This window comes from Bufo gargarizans, chromosome 6 (genome assembly GCF_014858855.1).
Source record: "Bufo gargarizans isolate SCDJY-AF-19 chromosome 6, ASM1485885v1, whole genome shotgun sequence".
Taxonomy (NCBI): Eukaryota; Metazoa; Chordata; class Amphibia; order Anura; family Bufonidae; genus Bufo; species Bufo gargarizans.
This window is the reverse complement of record NC_058085.1, coordinates 65146445-65167012: the sequence shown is the minus strand read 5'-3', so window position 1 is coordinate 65167012 and position 20568 is coordinate 65146445. Positions and strand designations below refer to the sequence as shown.

Genomic DNA, 20568 nt, shown 5'->3' with positions numbered 1-20568 from the left:
TGCAATATTACCAATAATGTCTTATTTACTTGTTTATTTTTATATGCAAAATGGGGAAAGGGGGTGATTTGAATCTATATTTATTTTTTACTTATTGTAACCCCTCTAGGGGTTTGAACATACGGTAATGAAATCACTTATACCACAGACTGCAGTAATTTACTATTGCAGTCTCAAAAATCTCTGTAGTCCTATTAAGCACTGCCACAGGCAAGGCTTAAAGGGGTTTTCTTATCTCAACATTTGGGGACTATTGCTAAAATATTCCAGAAATGTCAGACATGAGCAGGTCCCAGAGGTGGGACCCATACATATCTCCAGAAACAGGGCCCCCGAATGTGAAAGGATAGCTTTTGCTTTTTACACCTCCACTCTCTATTCACCCCTATGGGAGTTCCAAAAATAGCAGAGAGCTGTCTCGGCCATATCCAGCAGTGCCTGGTGCACTCTACATCACGTCAGGGGTCCCTTTACGGAGTTAGAAGTGGGTCCCAGTGGATCCGACATCTATCTGTTATATGCCACAAATGTTGATATGGGAAAACCTCCTTAAAGGGGTTGTCTCATCATGGACAATGGGGGCATATCGCTAGGATATGCCCCCATTGTCTTATAGGTGCGGGTCCCACACATATATCGAGAACGGAGCCCCTAAAGGAGGTGGCTGGAGGACTCCGGTCCGGCCACCACCAATCCGGCTTCCCATAGAAGTGAATGGGAGTGTACCACTCATGCATGGCCCCCCGCACCCATTCATTTCTATGGGGCCGACGGAAATAGCCGAGCCAGCGCTTGGCTATTTTCGCCGGCCCCATAGAAAATGAATAGAGGGCGGCTGCGCATGCACAGTGCGCCCTCCTTCACTTGCGGGGCTCTGCTCTCGATATTGTTTGTTGGCGGAAGATCGGCTAATCACAATCTGCCAGCAAACAATGATTCAGTATAGCGAGGGGCGATGGCATTAGCTATTGCTCCTCCACATACAGTGGAGGAGATAACTGCATATAAAAGCAGCGGTCTCCTCTACTAACGAGAAGGCGATTGCTGGGAAGGAACACTTGCTTACTGACAACTGCCTGCAAAATCTTTTAGTGTAATGCAGCCTTTACTCACCTGAGATTTAGTAATTTCCTTTTTGATCAAAAAGCTGACTTGGTCCCGATCGGTCCTGGAATAGTAAAGACGACAAAAAGACTGCTTGCCATCACGACCTGCTCTCCCTGACTCTTGATAGTAGCCAGCCATTGATTTGGCTACATTCCAGTGAGCGACAAACCTACCACAGAAAAAAAAAGTATTGGATAAAAGCACAAGCAGCTATTCTCTCATTCTATTGCCAACATTGTCTTGCATCCGCAACTTATAGACAAAAAAATAAAACACAAATTCTCTTCTCTGTGCAAAGTCAAAAAAGTGAACTGTTCTACCAACTGCATTTATAAGCAGGATCATACAACATACCGGAAACCAGAAGAAAGAAGGACAACTGATTTTATACAAGGTAAGCTTCTTTAGGGATAGTCCCAATCCAGAATGTGTATACACTCAGCCTCCGTAATGAGGCATTCGTATAGTATTATAAAGTAATAAGGCTGCTGCATCTAATCTCAACAAAGTAATTTAACGACCCATGTGCATAGTACGATATCACTATGGATTCAAGGTCACTGAGACATTAACGTAAGGGGATATAAAAGTGTGGAACTAGATGAGAAGTACATAAATCAACTCTGAACAGCCATACCATCACCGGAGTTCTCCGGTTAGGTTATCAATATCAGATTGATCCCTGTAAACCCCACCCATTAGCTGTAACAGGCAGTCGCGGCGCTGGAGACTTTACAGTGTAGGGATCTGGAGGCAGACAGCTCCGTACACTGTGTAGTGGCCATGAGGGGGTACTGCAGCTTAGAAAAAAAACCAGAAAATAATGCACTCACACAACAGATGCAAACATTATATATGGACTAAGCCCTTACTCTGATATGAAAAAATCTGAGACTCTCTGCCAATTCATTTTGATCAAAACACATCTGTGCCCGGCTACCCGCGCCAAGGTGGTCTCAGTCAGGCAGGTCATACTCTAAACCTACCTATGCCGTTGGGCATCTAAATTCAGGAGAGCAGACGAACGGCATAGGCAGGTTTAGAGTAGGACCTGCCTGACTGTGACCACCTTGGCGCTGGTAGGCGGGCACAGATGTGTTTTGATCAAAATATGTTGGCTGAGAGTCTCAGATTGTATCATATCAGAGTGAGGGCTTAGTCCATATATAATGTTTTCATTTATTGTGTGAGTGCATTATTTTCCATTACTTTTCTTTTCTAAATGTAGCCATGTACATCTGCAAATTTAGTTATCATATCGTGCAGGATGTTTTGTATCTTTTTTCCGTGATTTTTGAAGGTACTGCAGCTCCGCTCCCATTCAAGTAAATAGGAACTGAGCTACAGCACCGGAAACTAAACAGTATATGGAGCCCTCTGCTGTCCGAAACAGCTAATCAGTGGGGGTGCTGGGTGCTAGAACCCCCACCAAACTGATAATTATAACCTATCCTGAGGATAGGCCATCAATATCTGTAGCCCAGAGAACCACTGTGAAACCATTGACAGGTGAAGTGAATAACATCTGGTTAGATGTTAGTGAGATATATTTGGCTATAAGTGGTTCTTGGTGTTGATTGTAAGAAAGTTGGAAAAATGGGCAAGCAAAAGGATCTGAGCGACTTTAACAAGGGCCAGAATATGTGATTCATCCAAAGGTTGTGCTGATGATGTTTAGGGAGTGTCAGTCATAGAAGCTTGAATTTTTATTACATTTAATATTAACACTACACGGCGATTTGCTAGAACTGGGTCACATGCTCCCCTACTATATGCATATATTACATGGGATAACTATGTTTCATTGCTTGACAAAAGCCAGCCTGTATACACGGGCCGAAATGCTGGCCATGTGCTATATGGACAGCTCACCTCAGCTTTTTCTACGAGCTAGTGTTATGCCATAAATTAAATCCACACCAAATTGTGATTGTTTTCAGATAAAACCAGAATATAACATACCTGACATTGGCTTTATCCACCCCCATTCCAAAACTGATGGTGGCCACAATCACAGGAACTGCCTCATCCATCCATTCATTCTGGATAGATACTCGGTCTGCTGCTTTAAGACCTAAATGACAAACAGAAATTTAATCAAAAGCGGTTAGTGCCTCTTTACACCGGCCGATGATCGGGAACGTACAACACTTGGCGAACACTGCCCCGTTTAAACATGTTGGGCGATTGGATTGTTTATACAGGTATAAAAATGTTCTTTTGTCAGCAGCACATCTCCCCATGCAAACAGGGGACCAGCTGCCGATAAGCAAACTGAATGAGGACAAACAATCGTGTTAGTGATCACTCATCCCCATGCAGAGCAATGACTGCTGCGTGTAATTACAGGTAACAAGCGCTGGTTGACATGCGGTTAATGTCGATCACCTCTCAACACTAGGCAGAATATCTACCTGTATACAAGGCAGGGAGATGAATGTCCTTAAAGGGAACCTGTCATCAACTTTATGGTGACCTCACTGAGGGCAGCATAAAATAGTGACAGAAATGCTGATGTCAGCGGTGTGTCACTCATGAGCTAAAAGTAAGTGGTTGCTGAGAACCAGCATCGTAATCATTGCAGCCCGGACCTTGAAAAGAGTCACGGCCACCTGAGAAGAGTCCTGGTTATTCATAATCTCCTGCTCTCTCACCATCTGCTGATGATTGGCAGTTCTCTCCTAGAGAGAAAGGGAGAAAACCAGGTAGAAGACGGTCAGTCATCAGTAGGAGAGCAGGAATTATTGAATCACCAGGACTCTTCTCAGGTGGCCGGGACTCTTTTCCAGGCCCAGTCTGCAATGATTGTGATGCTGGATCTCGGCAACCACTTACTTTTAACTCTTAAATGACAGAGCGCTGAAACAAACTCACCTGTCTCTACTTTATACTGCTGTTAGTATGGGCAGCATAAAGTTGATGACCGGTTCCCTTTAAAGAGACCAGCCCTGTATGGAGACTTGCTGAAAGTACTCCATGGTATGGAGACTAAAGGCGGGTTTACACAGGCCGAGCTAAAGTCGGCTGCTCGTTCAGTGAAGGAGACTGCCATATTTACATGCAGCGATCACCTCCATAGTATGAGGATGAGGGATCAATATTGCGATCGCTGGTCCCCATACAGCTGCACTGTTTCTGAGCAGCAGATTGCTGTTTAGACAGCATGATCTACTGCCGAGAAACAATCAATTATGTGCGTAAACAAATGACAGGATCACCAGATGAACAAGCGTTTTGCTCGTTCATCGCGTGATCGGCAGGACATTTGGACAGATTGTCGGGAACAAGCGTTCGCAGGAATGTTTGTTCCGAATATCGGCCCGTGTATATCCACCTATATTGGCGATCCTCCATGGGAATCAAATATGCAAAGAGGTATTCTCAAAGAAGAAAACTATCTCGCTAGTGGCTCTCTACGAGTCAAAATCCAACTTTCCAACAAGCCTTGAGATTTGACAAGGGAATATAGCCACGCTAGTTATCCATCCAGAGAACAGCAGTCTTGAGGTGCTTGCCCCTTGTAAGTACAGAGTAGGATGATGGCTGGCTCTGTGCGATGCCTTCAATGTCTCCTTAAAGGAAATGTGTCACCCAAAATTTTATTTGCCAGTTAAAACCAGTTTGTAACACACATCCTTTTTTCTAATCTGATTTTATTTTCCGATTACAGATGTATTTATTATATTTCCTTGACATGATTATGGGGGCGGCCATCTTGCCTGGGCTGTTCTTGACAGCATTTAGAAAGCATAAAGTAAATTGCTTTACAGCAGCCCCATGGACCAAAGACACAATGGTCAGGAGGGGACCTCATTGAATTCTATGGGACAGTTTTCTGGGCATGCTCTGTGACCTGTGCAGAGGTCATTGTACAAGGAAAGGATAGATAAGCTCTGACAAACACCTATTGTGAATGGTGGATCCTGTCTTACCTGTACACAGAAGTGATATCATTACAGGCAGGATTAGAATGACAGATCAGCAGATAACTACAGTAAAGTGATCTGTACAGAGCAAGAAGTGGTGCCTATTATTAGGCTTAGTGACCAGTGCGAGAACTGCAGGATTTTATAGTTTTTGCTTAAATATAGATAATGACATGGAAAATTAAAAATAACAAACAAAAATTATTTAAAATATCTTAAAACATAAAAACGAGATTTAAACAACAGGTCAATTTCTGATGACACATTCCCTTTAAAGAGACCAGTCCTGTATGGAGACTTACTGGAAGTGCTCCATGGTATGAAGATTTATTGGCGAATTCTCCATGGGAAACAAATATGCAAACAGGTATCTCTCAAGAAGGAGAACCATCATCCTCTTCCTTGAGAGATACCGCTTTGCATACCTGTATACAAAGGACCTTTACTCACCTGCATGGTAGGCCTTAGAAGAGACACCCCGCTTTGACAACTGAATGGCTACTTCTTCACAGGAATCCCTGGTCCTACAGTAGACTATTCCACAACCTTGAAAGCCCTATGAAAGTAATAACACATTGTTCTGAGATTACAGGGATAGCTTTCTGACACACAGGATTATCACTACATCGGTATGGAGCAGAGACGGCAAGCAGTCACATAGTACACTGTAAAATAGCTAAAATGTAAAAGGACATTGCAGCCAGAAGCATTTATCACGTATCCATTTGACAGGTGATATATGCGGGACTAGTGTGGGTCTGACCAATGAGACCCCCACCAATTGCCAGAATAAGGAACCCCAGTCCTAAGACCTCAACTAGGAGAAGTTTGAATGGACGAGCAGTCAAGCATGCGCCCTATGCCATAGCCCTGCAGAGAAAATGGACCCCTTGATCTGGCAATTGGTGGTGGTCCCAGCAGTCCACCCCACCACCACTACTTTGCTCTAGCATTTGTAGATTTTTCCAATTTTCCACAAAAAGAAAAAAATTGAAAATCACACTTATTCAAAATTGTGACATTTTATCTCCTTACCCCAGAAGGTTTCTTTTCTCCGAGAGCTTTCAAGCAGAAGTCTTTCAGGTTCCCGTATGGATCTCCCAGTAACTCTTTCATCTGTATATCGTAGAACAGGTTGACGCGAAAGCAGGGCGTTTTAAACATTGCAATAGGCTGGCGCAGTGTCAGTGAGGCTATGATATTGTCTTGCACTTTTTGAGTGGCGGTGGCAGTCAGGGCAACACAAGGGGTCTGCGGCATACGTGAACGCAGGGTTCCCAAACGCTGGTAATCAGGTCGGAAGTCATGTCCCCACTCGGAAACACAGTGAGCTTCATCTATGATGAGGTAGGAAAGGAGCCCTCTAGATAGCAGCATGTTCAGGGTAGGCTGGAAGGAAGAGGCGGCAGCCATTTCAGGGGTTATGTACAAGAGTTTGATCTTCGGGTTCTCGCTCTCCAGGTCCTGCTGGATTTTCTTACGCTCTGCTGATGGTAGCTTGGAATTCAGGGAACAAGCTTTAATCTTCAGGGATATAAGGTGGTCTACCTGATCCTATACACAGGAAATAGAGAGAGGAAGGGAAATCTTAAAGGGGTATTCTCATCCACATATTATGCCATATATGTCTGACAGATATGTCTGACAGATGCACTTGCTTCTAGAATGGGGGTCTCCAGGGCTGTTAGAGGTGGCCCGGTTCAAGGAAACAGCCAAGCTCGCTGGTCTATGCTGTTTAACTTCTAGAAAAAGAGCATCGTGAGCTCTGCTGTTCTGTAATCCTAGTCAGCACTCACAGCCTGGATGCAGTGGACAGGACAGGGTTGGAGGACCTGCATTCTAGAGGTTGGTGCGGATGCCACATCTATCAGGTATTTATGGTTCATCCTGTGGATATGCCATAAATGTCTGAGATGATATTACGCCTGTAAGTAGTAATTTACACATGAACTCTTGTTCACAAGAGGGTTTGCTTGGAACCATATTATAGGTCAAGCAGTACGACTCCCAGCATGCACCAAGACACATCTACCACCACCCCCGAGTTGTTCTTGCCTCTGCGTCCCAGCCAGACTATAAAAGAAATCATTTTGGTAAGTAGTATGAAACCTATGTAAACACATTTCCATTACGCATCAAAAAACAGGGTGGTCACAAGCCCGTCTACATGACCATTCAGATTAGTGTATAATTCCATCATGTCCATAGATCTAACCCAGGGATGGCCAACCTGCGGCCCTCCAGCTACAACTCCCACAATGCCCCGCTGTAGTCTGATAGCTGTAGGTAGTCTGGGCATGCTGGGAGTTGTAGTTTTGCAACAGCTGGAGGGCCTCAGGTTGGCCATCACCGATCTAACCCATTGACATTAACCCCTCAAGGACCAGACCAATTTTCTTTTCTCTTTGCATTTTAACCTTCATAACTTTATTTCTAATCGTTTGCTACATGTTAGCTGTATGAGGCTTTGTACTTTGCGAGATCAGTTGTACCTTAAATATCCACCATTTTTGGTACAAATGATTTAGTGTGTAATTTATAGTAATTTTTGTTTGCAAAAAAAAAAAAAAGCAATTCTAAAACAGTTAAAGGGGTTTTCCAGGATCAGCTCCATCCACTGTGCAATATAGGAAGCTAGTTACTGCAGCGCTGCTTCCATTCACTTCATTGTGAGCCCGACTACAGTAACCGCCTCTGTCCACTATACAAGGGACAGAGCTAGGTAGTTCCGGCGCCAACGCTACTGGGGAACAGCCAATCACATACTGAATGTACGACATCAATATAAAAAAAATATATAATCTGGAAAATGATTCTGAAAATTTATTGTGCAGGTTGTTTAAGGGGGTGCGGAGGGTTGGACCCCTACGATCAGATATCGATGGCCTATCCTGTGAATAAGCCATCAATATTCTCCGAAAACCCGTGAGCTTTTATGACTTAGTTTTATTGTAAATAATATCCGTGTCTGTTTTTAACACTTTTTTGTCTTTAATCTTTTATTCATTCTACCTTTTTTTATCTCATTTAAATTTCACTTTGAAATAAATATATTCTAGATATACACTCACCTAAAGAATTATTAGGAACACCATACTAATACGGTGTTGGACCCCCTTTTGCCTTCAGAACTGCCTTAATTCTACGTGGCATTGATTCAACAAGGTGCTGATAGCATTCTTTAGAAATGTTGGCCCATATTGATAGGAGAGCATCTTGCAGTTGATGGAGATTTGAAGGAATGCACATCCAGGGCACGAAGCTCCCGTTCCACCACATCCCAAAGATGCTCTATTGGGTTGAGATCTGGTGACTGTGGGGGCCATTTTAGTACAGTGAACTCATTGTCATGTTCAAGAAACCAATTTGAAATGATTCGAGCTTTGTGACATGGTGCATTATCCTGCTGGAAGTAGCCATCAGAGGATGGGTACATGGTGGTCATGAAGGGATGGACATGGTCAGAAACAATGCTCAGGTAGCCCGTGGCATTTAAACGATGGCCAATTGGCACTAAGGGGCCTAAAGCGTGCCCAGAAAACATCCCCCACACCATTACACCACCACCACCAGCCTGCACAGTGGTAACAAGGCATGATGGATACATGTTCTCATTCTGTTTACGCCAAATTCGGACTCTACCATTTGAATGTCTCAACAGAAATCGAGACTCATCAGACCAGGCAACATTTTTCCAGTCTTCAACAGTCCAATTTTGGTGAGCTTGTGCAAATTGTAGCCTCTTTTTCCTATTTGTAGTGGAGATGAGTGGTACCCGGTGGGGTCTTCTGCTGTTGTAGCCCATCCGCCTCAAGGTTGTGCGTGTTGTGGCTTCACAAATGCTTTGCTGCATACCTCGGTTGTAACGAGTGGTTATTTCAGTCAACATTGCTCTTCTATCAGCTTGAATCAGTCGGCCCATTCTCCTCTGACCTCTAGCATCAACAAGGCATTCTCGCCCACAGGACTGCCGCATACTGGATGTTTTTCCCTTTTCACACCATTCTTTGTAAACCCTAGAAATGGTTGTGCGTGAAAATCCCAGTAACTGAGCAGATTGTGAAATACTCAGACCGGCCCGTCTGGCACTAACAACCATGCCATGCTCAAAATTGCTTAAATCACCTTTCTTTCCCATTCTGACATTCAGTTTGGAGTTCAGGAGATTGTCTTGACCAGGACCACAACCCTACATGCATTGAAGCAACTGCCATGTGATTGGTTGACTAGATAATCGCATTAATGAGAAATAGAACAGGTGTTCCTAATAATTCTTTAGGTGAGTGTATATACATATTCTTCCTTCAATGGGTCCTGAGCTGTCTGCCTATACTAGATATGGGCATCACACAGGTCATAGAGATTTTGCAATCAATTAAATACTGTTATCAGTGTTGATCTCCACCATTACAGTGGGGTTGTGGTTGTGTATTACAGCCATTACCCTGCTCCCGTTCCAATTGCACAGTGCATAATGAGCAGGACAAGTATGCTCATCCTGGTGCGGCAACTACCTGCCTGTCAAGACGGGCATACTGGTCCTGTGCCCTCAACCAGTTAAATGTTCAGGCTACATGATCCAGTCACAATGTAATATTTAACACATTTTGACTTCGCTAAATCTTTGCTAATGTATCCGCCTCATATGATTTAGGGGGTCTTATGTAAAACTTCATATAACAACGGTGGCTACATTACCTGAATCAGGGCTATCAAGGGGGAGATGACAATGGTGATTCCTGCAGCAAGGACAGCTGGAAGCTGATAGCAAAGAGACTTCCCAGCCCCGGTTGGCATACACACAAACACATCTTGGTCACCTAAGAAATAAAAATAATACAATGAATGAGGGTATTAAATGGGCTTTTAGGTCAGAAAGCATTACGGATGAAAAAGAAGCATCACTCACCTCCACTGATCCCCTGCCGCTGCTATTCTAATGCTTCCCCTGTACCCGCTGCTCTCTGTTTTCCATCCGGCTCAACAGGCTCATCACCGCTAAAGGTGGATTTAGACATGCAGATGTGCAGCAGATTGTCCGGAAGGAAGCATTCCTTCCCAAAAGTCTGCTACTCATTCAGTGTAGGTGAAGCGTTGATCACCTCCACAGTATGAGGACGAGCGGTCGCTATTGTGATCCCTCATCCCCATACAGCTGCCATGACGTACTATTACGTCATATGTCGGGAAGGGGGTTCATAGTAATTTTAGTCCCCCTAGGGGACTTGAACATGCAATCTTCTGATCATTTGTCCCATAGACTGCAATAGAATATTATTGCATGATAATGCCATATATGTACCGCATCATAGGTTAAAGTTCAAAGGGTTTTCCAAGATTTTTTTACTGATGACTAGGAATGAGTGAATCAACTTTGGATGAAACATCCGAAGTCGATTCGCATTAAACTTTGGTTCAATACTGTACGGAGCGAGCTCCGTACCGTATTAGAATGTATTGGCTCCTATGAGCCGAAGTTATTACTTTGTGAAGTCTCGCAAGACTTTAGGTAATAACTTCATAAATTGATTTCTACTATAAAAAAAAAACATTTCCCGAACTCGGGTTCGGTTCCAAGTGAACGAACCCGACACCCGGGACCCCTGCCCATCAGCTGTTTTGAGAAGGCACCGGCACTCCTGCGAGCACTGCTGCCTTCTCACAGTGCCATACGTTATATAGCAGCTGTGCCTGGTATTGCAGCTCAGGCCGATTCACTTGAATGGGGCTGAGCTGCGCCTAGGCCACATGATCGATCATCACTGGCCTAGCAAAAGCAGAGAGAAGGCTGCAGAGCTCACAGGAGCACCGCTGCCTTCTCACACAGCTGATCGGCAGGGGTCTCAGGGTTAAATCCCAACCGGTCAGCTACTGATGACCTATCCTGAGGATAGGTCATCAGTAAGAAAATCCTGCCAAACCCCTTCAATAATGAATACTACTTCAGTCTAGGGTATTCTGACAGGTTGCCTGTAAAGCCATGCCTCAGGCACGGCTTTTGAGGAATCTTGCTGTGACAGTGCTAGGAGCCTTCACGAGGCCCCAATTACACTGCGCGGGCTCTGATTGGGGGACAGAGAGAGAGAGAGCCCTACCTCTAACCTTACTGATACTAGAGTCGCCATGGACCGCAGCATCTGATAGGTTCGGTCAGTGCCGGCGGGTGTCTGCTGTATTATACAGTCGGCACCCACCATGTATAGAGTGAGCTCAACTTTCCGCTCAATACACCCAATGCATTCTAATGCCATACATGTACATGTTAATTGTGAAAACAAGATAAGTAGTAGACAGATTCTTAGACCAATTTTCATTTTTGCATTTTTGTTTTTCCATTCCATCTTCTAAGAGCCATAACTTTTTTAGCCATATCAGGGATTGTTGTTTGTGGGACAAGTTGTGTCTTTTAATGGCACCATTTAATTTACCATATCTTTTATTGAAAAAATGTAGTCATATGGAAAAAAAAAATGCAACTTTGCAATAGTTGTTTAGGTTTGTTTTTAACAAAGCTCACTATGCACTATTTTAATATTTTAATAGCTGGGACATATTTAGATGTGGTTATGCCTATTTTGTTTAATTGGTTTATCTATCTTTATATGTCCAATTTGATAAGGGGGGGGGTGATTGAAAAAATAATATTTTTGTGTGTTTTCTAACATTTTGTTAAAGCATTTTATTTATTTATTTTTACTTTAATTTTTGTCCCCTTTTCACAGTTCTTCACTGGTCCTAATAAGTCCTGCTGCAGGCAGTTTAGGCTGGGTTCACATCTGCATTGTGAACTCCAGTCGTTTGTTTCGGTGGAGGAACAGACTGCCGGAGTTCACCTTAACCGGCATACGGTGCATTGCCGGATCCCCATTCACTGCAATAGTATCCGGTGGTAATCCGGCCACTTTCCAGCATATAAGCTATGTAGACATTCCAGAGAAACTAATCAACAACTAGCAATAGGAGTATGGGCCCTGCTCAGGAGCTTACAATCTATGAGGAATTAGGGGTTTTGTATAAGGGCCCAGGCAGCTTATAAAACAAGGAACCACACATAGAGCTGCAGGAGCCAGTCACCAGCCAGCCAGTAATCTGACCGGCCTCCCTAACAAGATGTGTTTTTAGGGCACAGAGGCGACGGTGCGGTGACCGGCACGGGCACAGAGGCGACGGTGCGGTGACCGGCACGGGCACAGAGGCGACGGTGCGGTGACCGGCACAAAACCCCTAATTCCTCATAGATTGTAAGCTCCTGAACAGGGCCCATACTCCCCGGCACAGAGGCGCCGGTGCGGTGACCGGCACGGGGCAGAGGCGCCGGTGCGGTGACCGGCACGGGGCAGAGGCGCCGGTGCGGTGACCGGCACGGGGCAGAGGCGCCGGTGCGGTGGCCAGCAAATGGCAAAGGCCTTGGTGTGGTGGCTGGCACGGGGCAGAAGCGTCGGTGCAGGGACTGGAAAGGGGCAGAGGCACTGGTGAAGCAAAATATTTAGCAGTTATGGCAAAAGCTAGGACAAGGAAAGATTATAATAGATCTTCATATATAATAAGTCACTAATTAAAGATCAGCATTGTCAGTATAACGCTTTCCAATGCTAATACCCTGACAATGCTACTTTCTCATGGATGAATTAAATACTGTTCAGCTTAGACCTCCACCTGACAGGACCCGGGAGATAGGACCTTTACTAAAAGTAGCCTATTAGAGGAAATAAACATGTCACCTTTAACAACAGCTCGTGTTGCATTTTCCTGCAGATCGGATCGGAAAGTGCTAAATCCAAAAACTTTCTTCAGGGTGGAAAGAACTCTGCATTTAGAGCTTGATGATGAGGAGGAGGAAGACTGGGCGCTCATCTCTCTGGAGGACACAGGAAAGTCCTGTAAAACAGAGCAGCCGTCAGTACCGATCAGAATATTCCAAGTGTTGAATCAGAGGAATATGTCAATTCTACCTATTTTTCGGTCTTCTTTCAGTCATATAATGGTAACGCGGAGGCACACAAGATTGTCATACGCGTCCGTTTTTTTCCTATCATTTGCATGGCAAACCTGTCTTAGACTTTTTTTTTTACTTTCCTTTATGTCTGGTTGTCTTCCAAAAATAAAGGAAGACACACGGAAACAAAAACGGAAACGGATCACAGAACAACGGAACCCCATTTTGTGGAACGGACCTCAACAACGGTCGTGTGCATGAGGCCTTAGGCTACTTTCACACTCGCGTTTGGTGCGGATCCGTCATGGATCTGCACAGACGAATCCGTTCACATAATACAACCGCCTGCATCCGTTCAGAACGGATCCGTTTGTATTATCTTTAACATAGCCAAGACGGCACTCCTGCGTCAATGGTGGACGGATCCGTTTTCTATTGTGCCATATTGTGTCAGTGAAAACAGATCCGTCTCCATTGACTTACATTGTGTGTCAGGACGGATCCGTTTTGTCAGACTTGCAGCGTTTTGGTGTCCGCCTGCAGAGCGGAATGGAGACTGAACGGAGGCAAACTGATGCATTCTGAGCGGATCCTTATCCATTCAGAATGCATTAGGGCAAAACTGATCCGTTTTGGACCGCTTGTGGGAGCCCTGAACGAATGTCACAAACGGAAACCAAAACGCCAGTGTGAAAGTAGCCTGAATCAGAACTAGCAAACATGCAATGAATATATCATAGTAAAAAATCTATGTAACATTTTATTACATATACAGTTTATATAGGATGTGTTATTAGCAGAGGAAGTATTGACAGCAAGATGTCCCCATTTTTAGGGAGTCCCACTGACCTCCTATAGTGACAACTGCTATGCAATCAGACATAGTGACATCCTCAGAGCCCCCAGAAAGTGACAGTCACATCACAGAGTCCACCACCCCTGCATCACCCACCTCTGTCTGAACAGGAGGTAGCATCACCAGGAGATCAAAGCCTCTCAGATGATGATGCTGCCCCCTGCTGGTTGTATTTATTATATGTCTTCTATATAACAAGTACAGCCTAACCAACTCTCTCCCAAAGACCTCAAGTCCACCAAACTAGGTGTGGGAAGGTTAAGGGGCTTTCTGAGCTTTCGGTATTGATGGCCTATCCTCAGGCTAGGTCACCAATATCAGATCGGCGTAGCACCCCCGCCGAAGAGCCCACAGCACTGGTTACATCTCAGCTGTCCCATTCACTTCAATGGGAGGTCTCCTTCCTTTTCAAGCGACTAGGAGAGCACTGTCCCATTGAAGTGAATGAGATGGCTGAGATGTAGCTAGTGCTGTGGTCTCTCCAAACAGCTGATTGGCAGGGGTGCTGGGTGTCGGATCCCACCGATCTGATATTGATGACCTATCCTGAGGACAGCTCATCAATATAAAAAAAGCGGACAACCCCTTTAACGGCATATCCTCAAGAAAGACCATCAGATTGGTGGGGGTCCAGCAACCTGTACTACTGCCGATCAGCTGGCGTTTTATAGCTCCGGCGCCGGAAATCGCCAATGGAACTACAAAACTCAGGCCCAGATTTACTAATGTGTCTATGCCAAAAAGTGGCGCAACTTTGCGCATCTAGGGTTTCTACACTTTTTTCCAACATGCTCGATAAGAGTTGGGGCTTAGTCTGAAGGGGCGGGGTCTAAGATACGCCATTTTGCACCACAATTGTGTAAAAATGGTGTAAAGATCTATCTCAAAGTCAACCAAACAGCTGGTATAGAGTCAGAGCAGAGCGTCTCTCCCTGCACCACATCGGTCCTCCAGCCTGAGCCCCCATGATAAATGTGCTGCAGGTCTAGACGGTCGGTCTGAGGATTAGTAAATCTGGGCCACTGTGCAGGTAAAGTGCATGGCCGCTCTCGTTCGGTTCAGTGGAGCAGCCTTGCAGTAACCAGCTCTGTTTGATACACAATACACGGAGCTGCGTAGTTCTGGAACAGCTGATCGGTAGGGGTGCAGGGCATCAGACTCCTGAGGATCCCATATTGATGGCCTATCCGCAGGATAGCCCATCAATATCAAAATCCTGGACAACCCCTTTAAGAATTCACATCAACACAATGGAGAAAACAAAAAAATCTACAATGTTAATTTTTAGGGTATTTTGAGCTTGGATTTTCGTGAGGTTTTTGCTGCATATCCACACCAAGAACCAAACATTTTACTTGCCGATTTGCCCCAGATCTCACCCTTTGCACAATTCATACGCTGCAGATTTCAAAACCCACAACACATGTCAATTTCCATACAGATGAAGAGACATTGTAATGCGTTTTGCACTCGCGGGAGAAAAATTGTGCATGTTTGGTACCCAAACTCGAACTTCTTCACAGAAGTTCGGGTCTGGGATCGGTGTTCTGTAGATTGTATTATTTTCCCTTATAACATAGTTATAAGGGAAAATAATAGCATTCTGAATACAGAATGCATAGTAAAATAGCGCTGGAGGGGTTAAAAAAATAAATAATAATAATTTAACTCACCTTAGTCCACTTGATTGCGCAGCCCGGCTTCTTGTCTGTCTCCTTTGCTGAACAGGACCTGTGGTGAGCATTCATTGCAGGAACACGACCTGTGGTGACGTCACTCCGGTCATCACATGATCTATCACCATGGTAAAAGATCATGTGATGGAACATGTGATAATAGGAGTGACGTCACCACAGGTCCTGTTCAGCAAAGGAGACAGAAGGAGATGCCGGGCAGCGCGATCAAGTGGACTAAGGTGAGTTCAATTTTATTTATTTATTTTTTAACCCCTCCAGCGCTATTTTACTATGCATTCTGTATTCAGAATGCTATTATTATCCCTTATAACCATGTTATAAGGGAAAATAATAATGATCGGGTCTCCATCCCGATCGTCTCCTAGCAACCGTGCGTGAAAATCGCACCGCATCCGCACTTGCTTGCGGATGCTTGCGATTTTCACGCAACCCCATTCATTTCTATAGGGCCTGCGTTACGTGAAAAGCTCACAAAATAGAGCATGCTGCGATTTTCACGCAACGCATAAGTGATGCGTGAAAATCACCGCTCATGTGCACAGCCCCATAGAAATGAATGGGTCGGTATTCAGTGCGGGTGCAATGCGTTCAACTCACGCATCGCATCCGCGCGGAATACTCGCCCGTGTGAAAGGGGCCTTAGGCACCCGGCAGTTGCCCAGCCGTTCCCCTATTGTGACCCGCAATATATGGGCACCGGCTGCGTGCACACTGCATTACTGATGCGCACTTATTCATTTGAATGGGTTTGCAATCCGGAAGGTGCGGTGCGTACAAATCATGGACCTATTCAAGTTGAATTGGCGTGCATCCGTCGGCGGCAGCCATACGGATGTTGCCTGTGCATTGGGGACTGTAAATTGTGGTCCCCAATGCATGGAATGGCCGAGCAATGGCCACGTGCATGAGGCTCATGCACACGAACATAGCGCGCACTATGACCCGATGCTGTGTGACGTCAGAATGACAGTGCAGCGGCCGGAGAAGAAGATGGAGGAGCTGTGGAGCGGCGCCCCTACAGGAGAGGTAAGTATTTTATTTCACTGGTGCTGGGAACATGGCCATGAGGGGGAGATGGTGGCACTGGAGGGGGTGAAGCTGGTGGCACTGGAGGGGGTGAAGCTGGTGGCACTGGAGGGGGGGGAACCTGGTGGCACTGGAGGGGGGGGAACCTGGTGGCACTGGAGGGGGGGGAACCTGGTGGCACTGGAGGGGGGGGGAACCTGGTGGCACTGGAGGGGGGGGAACCTGGTGGCACTGGAGGGGGGGGAAGCTGGTGGCACTGGAGGGGGGGGAAGCTGGTGGCACTGGAGGGGGGGAAGCTGGTGGCACTGGAGGGGGGGGAAGCTGGTGGCACTGGAGGGGGGGGAACCTGGTGGCACTGGAGGGGGGGGAACCTGGTGGCACTGGAGGGGGAGGAAGCTGGTGGCACTGGAGGGGGGGGGAAGCTGGTGGCACTGGAGGGGGGGGAAGCTGGTGGCACTGGAGGGGGGGGAAGCTGGTGGCACTGGAGGGGGGGGAAGCTGGTGGCACTGGAGGGGGGAAGCCGGTGGCACTGGAGGGGGGGAAGCTGGTGGCACTGGAGGGGGGGAAGCTGGTGGCACTGGAGGGGGGGAAGCTGGTGGCACTGGAGGGGGGGGAAGCTGGTGGCACTGGAGGGGGGAGAAGCTGGTGGCACTGGAGGGGGAGAAGCTGGTGGCACTGGAGGGGGAGAAGCTGGTGGCACTGGAGGGGGAGAAGCTGGTGGCACTGGAGGGGGAGAAGCTGGTGGCACTAGAGGGGGGGGAAGCTGGTGGCACTGGAGGGGGGGAAGCTGGTGGCACTGGAGGGGGGGAAGCTGGTGGCACTGGAGGGGGGGAAGCTGGTGGCACTGGAGGGGGGGAAGCTGGTGGCACTGGAGGGGGGGAAGCTGGTGGCACTGGAGGGGGGGAAGCTGGTGGCACTGGAGGGGGGGGAAGCTGGTGGCACTGGAGGGGGGGGAAGCTGGTGGCACTGGAGGGGGGGAAGCTGGTGGCACTGGAGGGGGGGAAGCTGGTGGTACTGGAGGGGGGGAAGCTGGTGGCACTGGAGGGGGAGAAGCTGGTGGCACTGGAGGGGGAGAAGCTGGTGGCACTGGAGGGGGAGAAGCTGGTGGCACTGGAGGGGGGGAAGCTGGTGGCACTGGAGGGGGAGAAGCTGGTGGCACTGGAGGGGGAGAAGCTGGTGGCACTGGAGGGGGAGAAGCTGGTGGCACTGGAGGGGGAGAAGCTGGTGGCACTGGAGGGGGAGAAGCTGGTGGCACTGGAGGGGGAGAAGCTGGTGGCACTGGAGGGGGAGAAGCTGGTGGCACTGGAGGGGGAGAAGCTGGTGGCACTGGAGGGGGAGAAGCTGGTGGCACTGGAGGGGGAGAAGCTGGTGGCACTGGAGGGGGGAAGCTGGTGGCACTGGAGGTTGGGGGCTGATGAGTTTTTATAAAGAAAAACGCTCTTTTAATTAGTTTTTTCTTATTAGAGTACTGGATTAATCATTGGCTTAATCGAGAGTACTCGATTACAAAACTAGTCGATAGCTGCACAGTCTGCACTGTGGGTACATGGGGAGGGGGAATGTGGCCCCCCAACAATCCAACAGTTATCACCGATCCCGTCAATAGATATTTATTCGAGGGAACCCCCCTTTAACTACTCTTGAGCACTGGAGAATAACCAAAATAACCGAAATAACTTTTACTACCCCAGAGCCAAAAGATATTTCAGAATAAAAAATAAAAAAAGCCCAATATCTCAACCTATTTTTGTGGAAAAGGTGTCAACTGTAATAGAGAATTAAACTATAAACGTAAATACACTCACAACGCCTCACTTAAAAGGGGTACCCCGACAACAGAGAAGCCATGTCACAGTTACCAACCAAAGCTCAATAAATCAATTCTCAATAGAAGCAGTGGTATTTAGGTCATTGCTACTGATGCCAGCTGTTACCACACTGACTGTCATGTGTGACCTGGCAGCCATGGGAGGCCTCCAGCACAGTACACCGCAGAGTTAGGCCTCATAAACGTCAACTAGCAACAACGGCACACATCGACGAATCAGATTCCAGCTTTCATTTTAACACAGCAGGTTGGAGAATAAAAGCTGTCATCTGATTGGTTGCTCCTCTTTTCACTCCAGCTGGTAACGCGTGACGCCCACCATCATGTTTGCCGCGTGTCTGGCACAGGCCTGGAGGACGGGCTGAGTGCCCCTGCCCTGCTGTCAGTACCCACCGGCTCTACACATTGACCTCAATACAAGCTCTAACGTCCAGCCCAGTACCAGCTCCCCGCAAACTTCCTCCGAACTTCCACCGCTCCCGGCGCGCACTGATGACGTCACCAGACCTGGGCACAGTTACTATGGTGATTACGGCTCTCCTTCCTTCCGGGACCTGGAGAACGTCACAGCGACGACGGGAGTGATGGCGACGAGCAGGAAGAATGTGCTGTCTTCTCTGGCCGTGTATGTCGGGGACTCGGAGCCGGAGCCCGATAGTGAGGGGGAAGTGGACGGTGAGACTTAAAAAATGGCGGGGCCTAGTGTGTAGAGGATTGATATGTGGGGTGTGCGGTAGGTAGGTAGGTCCTGGCTACACAGCCCATAATCTGCAGTGGTACGAACAATCTCAGGGGGGTTCTCCCTTAATCCGCAGGAGAGGTGATAAATGTCGGATCGCAGGGGGCCCCACAGACTACTATAAAGGGGGCCCTGAGCCCCCTCCTGGTCTTCATATGAGGGTTTGAATGCTGGAGGTGGCGAAGTACAGCTCTGCAGTCCCATAGAGAATAAATGAAGCAGCCGTGCCCAACCTGTGGATCCATCAGGACAGGGAATGAGACCCCATTCTCAGGAATTTCTTTTTAGACCCATGATTTGAAGAGAATTGCTCATTTCTTGTGTTGGCCTGCCACCTGATGGCCAAAATAAGAATTACAACTTCAATACCCTGGGTCTCTTCAGAGAGACCCAGCCTATTGAATTCCATTACCAGCATCCTCATTGGCCGCAGCGGATGACGGTAAGGTTTTTCACCCTTTAGATGCCTTGATCTTTAATGACAGATATTGGCATTATTGCTGGTCGCGGTCACTAGCTGCGGGTCTCTGCTGCTTGAAACAGCTAAAATCCGCCGGCCATGGCGCCCTCTGAACGCGTGAGTGGGCACCATGTTTGTACGGCGCTGATAGCGAATGGGTTAAAGGGGTTGTTTCTCTTCAACAAGTGGCATTTATCATGTAGACAAAGTAAATACAACCTGCAATTGGTCCCATATAGTGTAAAATTCCAATATATCCAGAAGACGGAATGAGATATCACACTGACCGATTTAGAATGTCCAGCTATAAGCAATAAATCTTTTATGTCCCGACAGAGAAGGTCTTCCGCTACAAAAGGTAAGTAGTAGCCGGATCTCTTACCTCTGTATCAGCTCCGCTCACATGGAGACTCGAGGTCGCAGCCGAGTGCAGCGACGTGGCGTCCCACGTGGTATAGAGTCAGACGTGACGTCTCACGTGACTCACCAGCTGAAGTTATCGTAGCTTCTTTCTTCAGCGCTTTACAAGCAGCGCCTCTATAGCGGACTGTCTATGCAGCACAAATCCCGACCGATGTGATCACTTGTCAGTCACTCGTAGTATCCGGGAAAAAAAGGAGGCTCACTGTCCCACACTTGCCCAGACGCGTTTCAGGGTATACACCCCTTCCTCAGTGGGGAAGGGGTGTATACCCTGAAACGCGTCTGGGCAAGTGTGGGACAGTGAGCCTCCTTTTTTTCCCGGATACTACGAGTGACTGACAAGTGATCACATCGGTCGGGATTTGTGCTGCATAGACAGTCCGCTATAGAGGCGCTGCTTGTAAAGCGCTGAAGAAAGAAGCTACGATAACTTCAGCTGGTGAGTCACGTGAGACGTCACGTCTGACTCTATACCACGTGGGACGCCACGTCGCTGCACTCGGCTGCGACCTCGAGTCTCCATGTGAGCGGAGCTGATACAGAGGTAAGAGATCCGGCTACTACTTACCT

The 20568-nt window shown here is 47.2% G+C and overlaps 2 protein-coding genes across 2 annotated transcripts in view; one reads left to right on the top strand and one right to left on the bottom strand.

Moving 5' to 3' along the window:
- Positions 1 to 18894, bottom strand: part of RECQL5 (RecQ like helicase 5) — a 103701-nt gene extending 84807 nt beyond the window's left edge. The window contains exons 1-7 of the mRNA XM_044299224.1: positions 18770 to 18894; positions 12755 to 12911; positions 9732 to 9853; positions 6069 to 6587; positions 5484 to 5589; positions 3070 to 3181; positions 1114 to 1276 (exon numbers count right to left, since the gene is read on the bottom strand). Coding sequence (XP_044155159.1) covers positions 1114 to 1276; positions 3070 to 3181; positions 5484 to 5589; positions 6069 to 6587; positions 9732 to 9853; positions 12755 to 12887 — 1155 coding nt within the window. The 5' untranslated portion in view covers positions 12888 to 12911; positions 18770 to 18894. The remainder of the gene's footprint in view (positions 1 to 1113; positions 1277 to 3069; positions 3182 to 5483; positions 5590 to 6068; positions 6588 to 9731; positions 9854 to 12754; positions 12912 to 18769) is intronic.
- LOC122941789 (SAP30 binding protein) overlaps positions 18835 to 20568 on the top strand; it is a 59505-nt gene continuing 57771 nt past the window's right edge. Inside the window, exon 1 of the mRNA XM_044299225.1 lies at positions 18835 to 19051. Within this exon, the coding sequence (XP_044155160.1) occupies positions 18961 to 19051 (91 nt within the window). The 5' untranslated portion in view covers positions 18835 to 18960. The remainder of the gene's footprint in view (positions 19052 to 20568) is intronic.